Source organism: Tamandua tetradactyla, chromosome 3 (assembly GCF_023851605.1).
Source record: "Tamandua tetradactyla isolate mTamTet1 chromosome 3, mTamTet1.pri, whole genome shotgun sequence".
Lineage (NCBI taxonomy): Eukaryota > Metazoa > Chordata > Mammalia > Pilosa > Myrmecophagidae > Tamandua > Tamandua tetradactyla.
This window is the reverse complement of record NC_135329.1, coordinates 210,695,217-210,710,231: the sequence shown is the minus strand read 5'-3', so window position 1 is coordinate 210,710,231 and position 15,015 is coordinate 210,695,217. Positions and strand designations below refer to the sequence as shown.

The 15,015-nt window shown below is 38.9% G+C and overlaps 2 protein-coding genes and 2 pseudogenes across 3 annotated transcripts in view; all 4 read right to left on the bottom strand.

Moving 5' to 3' along the window:
- The window catches only part of LOC143678279 (UDP-glucuronosyltransferase 1A3-like), an 87,290-nt pseudogene that overhangs the window by 15,283 nt on the left and 56,992 nt on the right, over window positions 1–15,015 (bottom strand). The gene's annotated exons all lie outside the window — the stretch shown is intronic.
- The window catches only part of LOC143678276 (UDP-glucuronosyltransferase 1A1-like), a 161,595-nt gene that overhangs the window by 99,905 nt on the left and 46,675 nt on the right, over window positions 1–15,015 (bottom strand). The window lies entirely within an intron of this gene.
- Window positions 7,948–8,754, bottom strand: LOC143678277 (UDP-glucuronosyltransferase 1A4 pseudogene; annotated as a pseudogene).
- LOC143676876 (UDP-glucuronosyltransferase 1A3-like) lies at window positions 8,986–13,584 on the bottom strand. Its single transcript, XM_077152127.1, has 2 exons — window positions 12,721–13,584; window positions 8,986–9,126 (listed from the first exon to the last, which is right to left on the bottom strand). The coding sequence occupies exons 1-2, from the start codon at window positions 13,582–13,584 to the stop codon at window positions 8,986–8,988; spliced, it is 1,005 nt and encodes a 334-aa protein (XP_077008242.1).

Genomic DNA, 15,015 nt, shown 5'->3' with positions numbered 1-15,015 from the left:
AATTTTGTACTTCATTTGTATTGCTACTGAAAGGTTTAAGGCTTCTGATATTGTTATGAAGTTAATGTATTTTGTATATGGGAAAACATGTCTTTTTTAGGGGCCAGAGGGTGGAATGTGCTGGTTTGAAAGGAAGTATGCCCCCTAAGAAAAGCCATGTTTTAATATAAGTCCCATTTCATAAAGGTAGAATGATCCCTATTCAATACTGTATATTTGAAACTGTAATGAGATCATCTCCCTGGTTGATGTGGTTTAGTCAAGAGTGGTTGTTAAACTGGATTAAGGGACAACATGTCTCCACCCATTTGGGTGGGTATTGATTGGTTTACTGGAGTCCTATAAAAGAGGAAACATTTTGGAGAAATAGATTCAGAGAGATTCAGAGAGAGTAACACTACAAAGCAGAGAGTCCACCAGCCAGTGATCTTTGGAGATGAAGAAGGAAGATGCCTCCCAGGGAGCTTCATGAAATAGGAAGCCAGGAGAGAAGGCTAGGAGATAATGCTGTGTTCGCCATGTGCCCTTCCAGCTGAGAGAGAAACCTTGAACTTCATCGGCCTTCTTGAACCAAGGTATCTTTCCCTGGATGCCTTTGATTGGACATTTCTAATAGACTTGTTTTAATTGGGACATTTTCTCAGCCTTAGAACTGTAAACTAGCAACTTATTAAATTCCCCTTTTAAAAAGCCATTCCATTTCTGGTATATTGCATTCCAGCAGCTAGCAAACTAGAACAAACACCATAAGCAGAAACAAGAAAAGAAGACTTAGGTAAATTGTACTTAAAAAAATTAAGGTTTTTATGCTTCAAAGGATACCATCAAGAATGTGAAAAGACAACTACCCATGGGTGAAAAATATATATCACATATCTGATAAGGGTTTAATATCCAGCTGTATAAAGAACTCTTACAACTGAACACACAAAAAATAAACATAATTAAAAACTGGACAAAGGACTCAAATAGGCATTGCTCCAAAGAAGATATACCAATGACCAATGAGTACATGAAAAGATGCTCAATGTCATTAGTTATTAGGGAAATGCAAATAAAACCACAAAAAGATTTACTTCATCCCAGCCAGGAGAGCTATAATAAAATATTTTTTTTTAAAAGAAAGAAAACAAAAACAACAAATGTTAATGAGAACAAGGATAAATTTGAGCACTCATTTATTGGTGGTGGGAGGATAAATTGGTACAGGCATGGAAGGAAACAGTTTAGTAGTTCTTCAGGAAGTTAAGCATTGAATTACACATGAACCTGCAATTTTGCTCCTAGGTATATACCTGAAAGAATTGAAAACAAGTATTCAAAAACAAACTCGTACACATGAATGATTGTAACAGAACTATTCACAATAGCTGAAAGGTGGAAACACTTCAAATGTCCATCCACTGATGAAAGGAAAACAATATGTGGTCTCTCCATACAATGGAATATTCTTCAGCCATAAAAAGGAAGTTCTGATAGATGCTATGATGGATGAACCATGAAAACATAATGCTGAAAGAAGCAAGACACAAAGAACACATATTGTATGATTCCATTTAAAATATCCAGAATAGGCAAATCCATAGTAAGACAAAGAGATTGACCATTGCCAAGGGCTGGGCAGAGGGAGAATGAGGAGTGCTGCCTAAAGGGTAGGGGGTTTCCATTTGGGGTGATGAAAATGTCCTGGACCAGACCATGGTGATGGCGCCACATCCTTGTGAAAGCCACTCGATGCCATAAAATTGCACACTTTACAATGGTTAAAATGGTAAATTACATGTTATTTGTATTTCATGACAATAAAATAAAATGGTGTGGCCTCTTTGGAAAATACTCCAGAAGTTGCTCAACAAATAAACATGTAGTCCTACAGTCCAGCAATTTTGCTTTGTCAGCACAAAGCTTATATACCCCAGAAAAACATGTTTTTAAATCTAATCCAATGCATGTGAACCCATTGTAAGTAGGACCTTCTGATAGAACTATCTCAGTTAAGTTGTGACCCACCTGAACCAGGATGGAAACTTAATGCTATTCCTGGGTACTTCCCTGTATACATGGAATGAATACAGGTAGAGACAGAAAGGCAAGGAAGAGGCCAGCAGCTACCATTCTGTGCCTCACCACATGGAAGAGGAGCGAAGACTTGTAGCAGCTGGTCTTTGGGAAGTAAACACCTCTTTATGATGTCTTCATTTGGACAGTTTCTTAGACTCTAAATATAAGCAAATGAATTCCCATCATTTAATCCAAAGCCCATTTCATGGCATTCCTTTGAGCCATCTAGGTAACTAGAACACATTCCTACATATATGCCCAAGAGAACTGGAAACACATGTTCACACAAAAGCTTTATGCTAATGTTCATAGCAGCATGATGCATAAGCGCCAAAAGTAGGAAAACACAAAACGTCCATCAGATAATGAGCAGTTTCATAAAATGTGGTATATCTATACAGAATTGAATAGTATTCACCAATAAAATGTAAGGCTACAACATGTAAAAACCTTTAAAACATGATGCTTAATCAAGGGAGCCAGGCATTCGTAAATAGGACCTTTGGAGATAGCAGGTGAGTCTTGATCCATATGACTAGAGGGGAAGGGAGGATGCCTTATAGAGGGGAAGGTAGGATGCCGTCAGGCAGCAGTAGGTCCAGGAAGGAGAGACCACCACGTGACAGAGGAGTGCCATCACCACTACATGCTGATCGCGGGAGGAAACCTGGTTGGCTGTCGTGTTGATTTTGGACTTCTAGCTTAGAGACAAATGCTTGTTGCTGAAGCCAACCTATTGTGCAGTATTTATCATAGAAGCTCTGTCAAATTAAGACAATCATTAAAGGATAAATCAGTCTTTTTCCACCTCTGGTCCTACTCTTCTGTATCAAAACAAGAGATCTTCCCTGCTATGGAAAATCATTCATCTGACTCTCTATGAACTATCTAATTCCACTTTCTCATTCCAATTTCTCAGTAAATGCACATTCATCTCATTTTCTCTCCTCCCACTGTCTTCTGAATCCTTTCAATAGAACTTCCTTCACCACTAGTCTAGTGAGATTACCCTCTGAGGAGTTGTCAGTGGCCTCGTTACTGAACACAATAGCCTATTCTCCACTTTTATCTCATTCAGCAAACTTTGGCAATTTGGTATCTTCTAAAATGCTCTCCTCCTGTTAATCTGCAACTGGTAGTAAAACCAAACAGAAACCCAGCCTCACAATCTCCTTATTTGTTTTTAATGTTTTTCTTTTTCCACTCAGGGGATGAGAAAGTTTATGTAAAGCAAGGAGAGTCCTTATTTAGGGTATCTATACTTGACAAAATTCAGAGGAATTCTCTTCCTTGGGAATTTATGAAAACAAAATTATTTGTTGAACATGATTATAGTCATATATGGGCAGAGGGGAAGGGAGTAACTAACTTGAAACAAGCCAAAACTGAATTTTTAAAAAGTGTAGGCTAAAAGCAATAAAGAGCACAATTGGGAATGCAGAAAATAAAATCAGTGACTTGGACATGCTCACCCAGAATGAAGGCAGGGAGGGTGGGGATAGAGAAGATAAGAAAACTGAGGAGTAAAATGAAAGTGATGAAACCTGGAGAATAGAAATCTAGGAATGACAGGTCTTCCCAAACTATAAATCAGAACAAAAAGTTCAGCGATTTAACAGAGGACAATGTTCAAGTTTCAGTAAACCTGAATTTAACTTTGGGCTTCCTGTGCATGGTAGGCAAAATAATAGCTCCATGTCTTAAACCCCAGAAGCTGTGAATATGTTATTTACATGAGAAAAGGGATTTTGCAGATATACTTAAATGAAGGGTCTTGAAATAGAATATCTTGGATTATCCGGGTGGGGCCAATGTAATCACAAGGGTCCTTATAAATGAAAGCGGGAGGCAGAAGAGTTTAGGATTTCAGGAGGCTGCACTGCTGGCTTTCAGGAAGGAGGAAGGAGGCCAGGAGTCAATGAAAGTGGGCAGCCTCTAGGAGCTGGAGAGGGCACTGAAACAGGTTATCCCTAGGGCCTTCAGAAGAAACAGGGTCCTGCACCTTGATTTTATTCCAGTGAGACAGACCTCAGTCTTCTAGACAATAAATGCATAAGATAATAAGCTTGGGTTGTTTTGAGCCACTAAGTTTGTGGTAATCTGTTCCAGCAGCACTGGGAAACTAATCCACTAAATTTTGGGGCAATGTCATGCAAAAAGATCAGTCTCTCGGATATAAGAATAAAACAAGGAGCAAAAAGTATGCTACTTCTGAAGAACCGAAATAAGACTAGTTATGGATTTCTTCTGCACACTAGAGAATACCAGCTGATAAGAAAGAAGTTAATAAATCTGTACCCAAACAAATTGGCACTCAGAGTGGAGTAAGAGACAGTTTTAGGTATATAAAGACTTCCTAAATTATCAATTTATTATATTCCAGGAAAAATACTGGAAGATATAATGGAGTTAATTTGAAGATGAATTAAAAGTAAAATAAAAAAGCAAACCGAGCACCTTGGTAGAAGAAATGCTTGGCATTTTGCTTTCATACGAGAGTAGAGAAATGTGTGCTTGACTGGAAGCCCCAGGAAAGAAGCGACAGGAAAGATATAACACCTCTCTATTTGCAGATAGGTAGACTTCCAAAATTAACAAGGAAAAAGAAATCAATAAGAAGAATAAGCTTACACTAAATGGAAAGAATAAAATTAAGCATACACATTGCATGACCAAACCAAATCTTATGTTAAAAGAGACTATGAGATTAGAGTTTATTTAAAAATGTGTTTATACTACTACTACTAGTAATAATAAAATGTGGTCTTCACAGGTAAACATGTAAAAGTATGAGTTTCAAGGAATACAAAAAGAGCAAGTTAAGCAACACTGACATCATATAAGGTAGATGGTTAGGGATATTATTTAATGACAAAAGCAAATTCTATGGGGAAAATACAAGAATCATAAACCTATGTGCACCAAACAATCTAGCACATATATCAAAAATTATTAAAACCCCAAAACATGATCAAAATTCAGTTAGAAGGGGATATTGTTTTTACTTTTTCTTTTCTTTTTTAGGTGCATAGTCCAGGAATTCAACCTGGGTCTCCCACATGGAAGGCGAACATTCTACCACTGAATGACCCATGCATCCTTAGAAGGGGATATTTTAAGATATCTTTTTTTAAAAATTGGGAAGATTCAGTAGATTTTTTTCAAACAGAAAAATTGACTTATGCAATCAATGGAGTCAGTATTACAGCTATATATAGACCCTTACCAAAAATATACATTTTTAGATGTATCCATGATATTTATAAATATTGATCATATGGTGTCCAATATACTAGTCAATAATAACTGCTCAATATGGCTGTTGAGCACTTGAGTTGTCCTTAGTTCACATGATGCATGCTATATGTGTAAAATATAATAAGATTTTGAAGACTCAGTATAAAAAAAAAAGAGAATGTAAAATATCTCATTAATGATTTTATACTGAATACATGCTGAAAGGATAATATTTTATATATTTGGATAAATAAAATATATTATTAATACTGATTTTATATGTTTACTTGTACTTTTTAAAAAACATGCCTACTAGAAATTTTAAATTATAAATGTGGCTTCCATTATATTTCCGTGAACAACACTGTACTACAGAGAAGCCCTCCTCAGAAATTGTCAAAAGCAGTGACTTCACAAAAAAAATTCTCTAATTATAACCCAAAATAATTAGTAAACAAAAAAAGGAAAGTTAAAAGTCTTAGATATACTTAAATTAAAAGACAGCACCTACATAGCCATAAAAATAAAATTGAAAATCAAAAATTGAAATTAAAATTCTCCAATGAAAGGGAGAGAAATGTATACCAAAACTGAACAAACAGAAAAAGTTGTATTTATAGCCTTCAACAACATAATACTTTAATGCAAGGATCAGTTAAATAGTTTAAAAAATAAGCTGAAATTAGCAAAATAGAATAAAAAAAGAAATGGAGGGAGTAAACAAATTGCCAAGCTGTTTCTTTGAGAAGACCAATAAAATAATTCAATCTATCATAAGCCTTTAAACTGCAAGAATGATAAGGAGCAAACATATAAAGGACTTAGACTTTGACCTTTCATCTTAGATAAAAGAACAAAAGCTACCAAAGGAGACAATCTAAGGGTAAACTAAACTCAATAAGTAAGGGTGACAGTAACTCAAAATTAAAAAAGAAGAATTAATGAGACAAAAATCATAATAATTGAGCCTATCATGTATAATACATGATGAAGATCACAAGTAAATGATCTTTTATGCACCAAATAAATGGGCTTCAATATGTCTAAAGGAAAAGCAGAAATACCAGCAGACATTCTCCTTAATACACTTGCATTTCCAAGGCTTAATCCACAGCTGCAACTCTACAAGAGCTACAAATGTCAAAATAAACAAGAAATAACAGCTGGGATTGAGTTGTGGAGATTGCCAAGGGTCAAGGTAGATACTGGACCACAAAGATCATGGACCTTGTAGGTCAAGTGGCAGACAGCCAGTCTCCAGATGACACACCTTGTCCAGCTGGGCAATATTTTGATTATAGCAATAATAATGGTGATAGATATCATCTATTGGGTGATTTATTATTGGGACTGATTATGATCATGCTCAACCAGCTGGAAGAAGGACACTGAAGTTTGAACCGAAGCAGGTAACTTCAGAGGACATATTTACATAGACACACTAAAATAGTAACAAATCATTTTAAATATTCCCTACTTTTCAGCAGTTTCACAGATCCACTAGATGAATATTTATTGATAATTTTAAAGGTACAACAACAAAGGGGAAGAATCAAGTATGAATAGTTACCTTGTGATTTGATAAAAAAAAGTAATGAAGATTAGAATCCTTTATAATAAAACAATCATTAATAAAAAGAAATACATAGTAAGAAAACAAGTATAAAAGATCTAATATCAGAGGAGTTATATAAATTAGATGAATAGGACATGAATGTGCTGATTTCCCTATAAAAGTGACAGTTCACTTAGTGGATTAAGAAACGAATTCCAATAATAATAATAATAAAAAAAGAAATGAAATCCAGCCCCCCGTCCCCCAAATTCAAACAAATGCATCCAAATGTAGAGGGTTAATGTAAGATGCCTCTCAAATTATTGGTACAACAGTACTTACTATCACGGAGACTTGGGGTGGTGTGGGATCAATTCTGTGGTGTGGTCAACTTCCAGACAAACCCTTCGCCTACTACACTCCCACCTATTCATCCCCGACCCCACCTTCATGGGTTCTTAGGCTCATGGTTTGATCACGATGACCCTTACTACCATCCTTTCAGGAGTTCAGGTTCCCAAGTAGAAGACCCATTTGACATGCAACTGTCATGATGCCTACCCAAATCTGGAACATCCCCCACTCTACTCCAGGGACAAACTCCAGGTCAGGGACATCCTGCCAGAAAAGCTCAGAAAAGTTAGCCTTCATTATTTTTCATCTAATGAAAAGCCCTAATCCTACCTCTCTGGCATTGTCTCACTTCCACTTAACTTATTCAATGTTTTTGAAACTTCAACTGGTCTGACTGGTTAGGTCCCCTTGTAATCACATCTCCATCCCTTCCAAGACAGGACCTTGAAAACCAGCACAATCTGCTGGTTCCTAAAATCCATACCTACGTCAGTTCCCCAGACAGATCAGCTTTTCTTCTTCTACATAGCAGAAGACATTTGCACAACCACAAAAATGGTGCCTCTATGAATGAATGGACTTTGTTGAGACACACAGTAGCTTGTCATCATATTATGGACCCCTACCCCCTACCTTTCCTTCCTCTCAGTGACCATGCCAATTTACTCACACTACTGGAGACACTTTAGCAATGTATCTCCCCAAAGGTTGTTAAAGGGAAAATGAGAGATAGACATATTTAAAAAGATTGGTAGATATGAAAGCACTTGAAAGCAAGTTTTTTTTTTTTAAATGGGTTCCACCGGGAACCCTGAATGGGTAAAGGCATCTACAGAGACCTGAGACAGTGGCTTTCTGTGGGCAAAGTTCATGCCCCCCGTGAAAACCATGTTGGGCATGACAGGCCTGGGATAGTCCATCACAAAGTTTCTTCTGAAATGCCACATGGATCTGTATCTGAAAATATCCACCAGGGAAATCTGCATCTGCAGAAGCTCAGAGGCAAGGCTTGCATGAGGGAGAAAGAAATATGGAAAATGTATTTCAGGGTCAGAGGGTAGAGCATGTTCTTGACCCGCTGCAGGAACGTCATGTGGTCTGAATTCATTGTTAATAACCCAGGAATATATGAGGAAGGGTTTGGGTACCCTCAGAATCCAAGTCACATGGAAGGAAACACAAAAAATACATAGCAGGAACAGAGAGGTACTCAGCCAGCAAGGACCTGCAGGGGTAAAAGGAGTTGCTTAGAACCACATCAAATGAGCTGGCATTCAGGGACCTGATCAGCTCCTTGTCATGATTTTTGATAGAGTGCATATGCCTTTTTCAACATCGCTATTCTTTTAGAAAACATCTTCAGAAAATCAATTTGTTCAAAAATCATATGACTGGGCGGGCCGCGGTGGCTCAGCGGGCAAAGTGCTTGCCTGCCATGCCGGAGGACCTCGGTTCGATTCCCGGCCCCAGCCCATGTAAAAAAAAAAACAAACAAACGAACAAAATACAATAAAACAAGAAAATGTTTAAAGATGTTTCCCTTTCTTCCTCCCTTCCTTCTCTCTGTCTTTCCTTCCCTTCCTCCCTCTCTCTTTAAAAAAAAAAAAAAAAAAAAAAAAAAAAAAAATCATATGACTGTGGCCTGCCAAAAGTTGGTCCTATTCTTCCTGGGTGTAGGGAATGGCATAGGTTTTCAGGGTGAAAAAGTTGGCTCCTTCGATGTGTGTGTTCACTTCTGGCGTGATGATGATGGCTTGGAGGCCTCTGGCACTGAGCACCTACATGAGCTTCCACATGTTGAGCCAGTGGCTGCCTTCTGTGAGCACCACCAGCACCTTCCCACCCAAGGTCCCAAGGTCCTCTGCCCAGGGCCTGAGGTCCAGGAAAAGCACCAGCCCCAGGAGCAGCCCCAGGGTAAGCTGCAGACCCATCACCATCTCAGCAGATTTCCATGGTGGCTGACTCCACACAAACCTGTGCTTCCACCTGAAGCTTCTCACCCACTTATTACTGAGCCATTGAGCAAGATGGAGTGTGATTGGAAGGCACAGACCCTCCTTAAGTGAATCATTACAGAATAAACCTCCCACCCACTCAGCAGGCCCTTCTGTCTGCACACAGCGCGAGATCCAGGATCCCTCTCCAATAAACTCCCCTGACCCTGCCACCTTCTCAGGACCATGTCCTCATCCACTTTCTTATCTTTCATCCGATTGCCCAAACAGGTGTGGAGGCACTGGTTTCATTTCTTGGCCTCCCTTCTCCTGTGAACTGCCATCTCTCAGGTTCTAATTGAGCCCTGAGGGGGTCACTGAGGCCTCTTCTCCACCATAAAACTCTCTGCTGGCCATTCCACTATCTCACCTCTCTTGAAGTCTTTCCTCCCTGTCTCTTAAAAATCGATTGCAATATTTAAGAAAGCCAATCAAGTAAAATCTGAACTTTAAAAGTTGATCAGAGCCACACTAGAGACTGTCAGAACGGAGTCTTTATAAATGTGCTCTTCACAAGTAAACTTTAGAAGCATGAGTTTGTTTTTACAGTAAAGAGACAAGGAATACAAAAATCAAGCATAGCACTATTGATATCAGATACGGAGTTTGTTAAGGGATGTTATTTTATTACAAAAGCAAACTCTATGAAGAAAATCCAAGAATCATAAACCTTTGTGCACCAAGCAATCTAGCATGTATATATATATATACATACATATAAAGCAACAATATTGGAACTCCAAAACTTGACCAAAATTCAGTTAGAAGGGGATATTTTAAGATATCTTTGTCAAAATTGAGCAGAGTCAGTAGAAATCTCTTTAAAATAGGAAAATTGAATTATACAATAACAAAATCAATATTACAGTAACTAATAGGCCCCTAAAAATACATTCTAAGATGTATCCATGGAATATTTACAAATATTGATTGCATGGTACCCAATATACAAGTCACGAACTACATATGACTATTGAGCACGTGAATTGTGCTTAGTTCACATTGAGAAATGCTCTAAGTGTAAAATATATAATAGGTTTTGAAGACAGTATGAAAAATGAGAATATACAACATCTCATTAATAATTTTATACTGAAAAAATGCTGAAAGGATATTTTTCTATCAGAAACAAAATGTATTAAAATTAATTTAATATGTTTTTATTTAAAATGTGCCCACTGGAAAATTTTACATTACAGATGTGGCTTGCATTCTACCTCTGTAGGCAATTACGTACCAGAAGAAAAAGAACACTTACTTAGAAATTACCAAAATTTTGACTTCATGCAAAAAAGTCCTCTAATTCGAATACAAAATAATTTGTGGAAATGTAAGGGGAAAGGCTAAAATCTTGACTATATTATTAAATTATACATTAAGAAACAGCCTCCTAGATAGCCATTAATTGAAGTGGAAATCAAAAATTGAAATTACAATTCTCTTAAGAACAATGAAAGGAAGAGAAATGCATACCAAAACCTAATGAATAGGAAACGTTTTCTTTACAGCTGGTAACACCAAAATGCTTCAACGCAAGGATGAGATCACCAATTAAAAAAAAAAAGCTGAAATTAGCAAAATAGAATTAAAAAGAGATGAAGGAATAAACAAAGCCAAAAGCTGTTTCTTTGAGAAGATGAAATTCAATCTGTCATAATTCTTTAGATTAATGAAGAAAGATGGGGAGCAAACAAATGAAGACTTAGACTTTGATCTTTCATCTTAGAGAAGAATTGTAAAAGCTACTTAAAGGAGTCAAATCTAAGGGTAAATAAATCAGATAAGTAAAGTCAAAACTAAAAGAAGAAGAATTAATGGGGCAAAAATCATAATACTGAGCCTATCATGTATAATACATGACGGAAACCACAAATAATGATCTTTATGCATCAAATAAATTGACATCAACATCTCTAAAGGAAAAACAGAAATACAGGCAGATAGTCTCATAAATACACTTGGATTTCAAAAGGTTAATCCACAATTGTTAGTCTAAAAGAGCTACAACTGTCAAAAGAGACAAGAAAATAGCTGCTGGGATTGAGATGTGGAGACAACCAAGGGTCAAAGTAGATCCTGGACCACAAGGATCATGGACCATTAAGGTCAAGCGGGGCTGACAGCCAGTTTCCAGATGACACACCTTGTCCACCTGAGCAACACTTAGATTGTAGCAATAAAAATGTTGACAGGAAATATTTATTGGGTGATTTATTATTGGAGACTGATTAAGACCAAGATCATGCAGCTAGAAAATGACATATTCGTAAACTAAGAGAAAATAGCAATAATTCATTTAAAATGTCTTCCTACTTTCAGCAGGATTACAAACCCAATAGATGAATATATATTTATAATTAAAAAAACACATCATCAAAGGGGGAAAATCAAGTAGAATACTAACCTTGTGATTGGATCAGAAAGAAGGATGAAGTTTAGAGTCCTTTATCATATTACATTCATTAATAAAAGGAAGTACAGTGTAAGAACACAACAACTATAAAAGATCTAACATCATAGGATTTATATAAATTAGTTGCATAAGACATAAAGGGGCTGATTTCCCGATGAAAGTGATAGTTGGCTCAGTGGATTAAGAAACAAAATACAGCCTCCAAGAATTCAAGCCAACAAATCCAAATACTGAGGACGAATATAAGATTCCTCAGAAATTATAAGTAAAGCAGTAGAAACCAATTGTGAACATTCCTGAAAAAGCCTTTTTCAGTTACACTCATATCTTTTCATCCTGACCCCACCTTCACTGGATTCCTGGGCTCATGGTTCGATTTCAATGATCCCACTATCATCCTTTCATGATTTCTGTGTCCAAATAGAAGACCCATTTTACATACAATTTCCATGATCCTTTCCCAAATCTGGAATATCCACACTCTACTCCAGGCACCAACTACAAATCAGGGATCATCCTGTTAGAAAAGCTCAGAAATATTGGAATTCATTATTTTTCTCTGATGGTAATCCCCAGTCTTTCCTCTCTGTCATTGTTTCACTTCCACTTAAGTAATCCAACCTTTTTGAAACTTCTACCCTCATTGAATGATTAGCTCCCCCTGTAATCACATCTCCATCTCTTCCAAGACAAGACCTCTAAGACCTATCCTCTTAACAAAGTACTTCTCTGCTTCCTTTATCCTTCTACTGAACATCTACAAGCAAAAATCCACACATGGGCCATTTCCCCAGCTGGATCAGCTTTTCTGCTCCTACATAGCAGAAGAAAATTGTACAATCATCACTACAGCACATCAACAAGTGGAGCTTGAGCTGCACCTGTTGCTTATCAGTCCTATTACAAACCCCCACACATGCTTCTCCTTCCTCTCAGTGATCGTTCCAACTGAACAGCACTTCTGGGGACACTTTAACAATGTACCTTCACAAAGACTGTTAAAGGGAGAGAGAGAGACACACAGACATCTTTAGAGAGATGGGTAGGTAAGTAAGCACATGAAAGAAAGTTTCAAAAACTGATTGGGTAAAGGCACCCATACAGACCTGAGGCAGTGGCTTTCTGTGGGCACAGTTTATGCCCCCAATGAAGACCATGTTGGGCATGATGGGTCTGGGATAGTCCATCACATAGTCTCCTCTGAAGAGCCACACGGATCCGTATCTGAAAATATCTGCCGGTGACATCTGTCCCTGCAGGAGCTCAGTGGCAAGGCTTGCATAGGGGGAGTAAATAATATGACAAACGTATTTCACGGCCAGAGGGTAGAGCATGTTCTTGACCCGCTGCAGGAATGTCATGTGGTCTGAATTCATTGTTAAAAACCTAGGAATATACGAGGAAGGGTTTGGGCACTGCGTGCCCTCATAATCCAAGTCACATGGAAGGAAACGCAAAAAATACACAGCAGGAATAGACAGGTACTCAGCCAGCAAGGACCCACAAGGGTAAACGGGGTCAGTTAGAACCACATCAAATGAGCTGGCATTCAAGGACCTGATCAGCTCCTTGTCATGCAGTAGCTCTGTACAAGATGTCTGATAGAGCATAGATACATTTTTCAACATTTCCATATTTTTAAAAAATATCTTGAGATAGTGAATTTGTTCAAAAATAATTTGCAACTGGCCTGCCAAAAGATGGTCATATTCTTCTTGGGTGTAGGGAATGGCATAGGTTTTCAGAGTGAAAAAGTCGGCTCCTTTGACGTGCATGTTCACCTCTGGTGCGACGACGACAGCCTGGTGGCCTCTGGCACTGAGCTCCTGCACCAGCTTCTGCATGCTGAGCCAGTGGCTGCCTTCAAAGGGCACCACCAACACCTTTCCACACTCAGCCCAGGGCCCAAGGCCCAGGAAAAGCAGCAGCCCTGGGAGCAGCCACAGGGGAAGCTGGAGGTCAGTCAACATTTCAGCAGAATCCACGGTGGCTGAATCCACACAAGCCTGTGCCACCACCTGAGCTTCTCACCTACTTATCACCAAGCCATCGAGCAAGACAAGTGTGATTGGAAGGCAGAGACCTTCCTTAAGTGAATCATTACAGAATAAACCTTCCACCAACTGGGCACACCCTTCAGTCTACACACGGGGCATGACCAGTGCTTGATCTCCAATAAACTCCCCTGGCCCCGCCACCTTCTCAGGGCCATGCCCTCATCCACACTCTTATCTTTCATCCAATTCCCCAAACAGGTGTGGGGACACTGGTTTCATTTCCTCATCTCCCACTTCACCTGTGAACTGCTGTCTCTCAGGCTCTAACTGAACTCTGAGCAGTTACTGATGCCTTGTCTGCACTATAAAACGCCCAGCTGGCCGTGCCATTATCTCAGCACTCTTGTAGTCTTTCCCCCTGCCTCTTAAAATCTATTACAATGTTTAAGAAGAATTCACATTAGCCAGAAGGTAGACACACCCCAAAAGTCCATCCACTGATGAAAGGAAAACAAAACGTAATCTCTCCATACAATGGAATATTCTTCAGCCATAAAAAGGATGAAGTTCTAATCGATGCTACAACATGAATGAACCATGAAAACACAATGCGGAAAGAAGCTAGACACAAAGACCACATATTGCATGATTCCATTTACATGAAATATCCAGAATAGGCAAATTCATAGTAAGAGAAAACAGATTATGTATTCCCAGGGACTGGGCAGAGGGAGAATGGGGAGTGCTACCTAAATGGGGTTTGCATCTGGGGTGATGAAAACGTCCTGGACCAGATCATGGTGATGGTACCACAACCTTGTGAAAGCTACTTGATGCTATAGAATTGCACACTTTACAATGGTTAAAATGGTAAATTATATGTTATGTATACTTCACCACAATAAAATAAAATGGTGGAGCCTCTTTAGAAAATAGTCCAGAAGTCCCTCAAAAACTAAACATGTAGTTATACAGTGTGGAGAGCCGCCTCCCGGGTCAGGCCTAGTGGACACGCTGCAGCCTGCTCTAGAGTTCCCCCCGCCCATCGAGTGAGCCAAGATGGTGCCCACATCCTGCTTCCGCGTATGACGCACACACCCGCCAACCGCATCTACCAATCACCCCTGTATACGTGGTGTTAGCCTATTGGATTTTGATTATGCATATAAGGCGTTACCCGGACGGGGTAAGCGGAGACGACCCGCAGGGAGCCATACCTGACGGCCGCATAGAGGTTGTTCCCCCGCGGGGTATCTTGTCCCGCGTGGAACCTGTAACAGAGAATGCAAGCTTAACTCCAGTAAAGGTCTGTGCTCACAACCGTTGCGTGCCTCGAACCCGTGTTTGTCACTTAAGTTGGTTTGCCTGCGTCTGTCTCTTTCTCCCCTCCTGTTCCCTTCGCCG

Bases quoted from the DNA above. Each gene is read 5' to 3' on its own strand.
- LOC143676876 (XM_077152127.1), bottom strand. From the start codon at position 13,584: ATGTTGACTGACCTCCAGCTTCCCCTGTGGCTGCTCCCAGGGCTGCTG. The intron at 9,127-12,720 runs GTCTGTATGGGT...ATGGGTCTGCAG, and splicing joins ACAGAAAGCCACTGCCTCAG to CTTACCCTGGGGCTGCTCCT.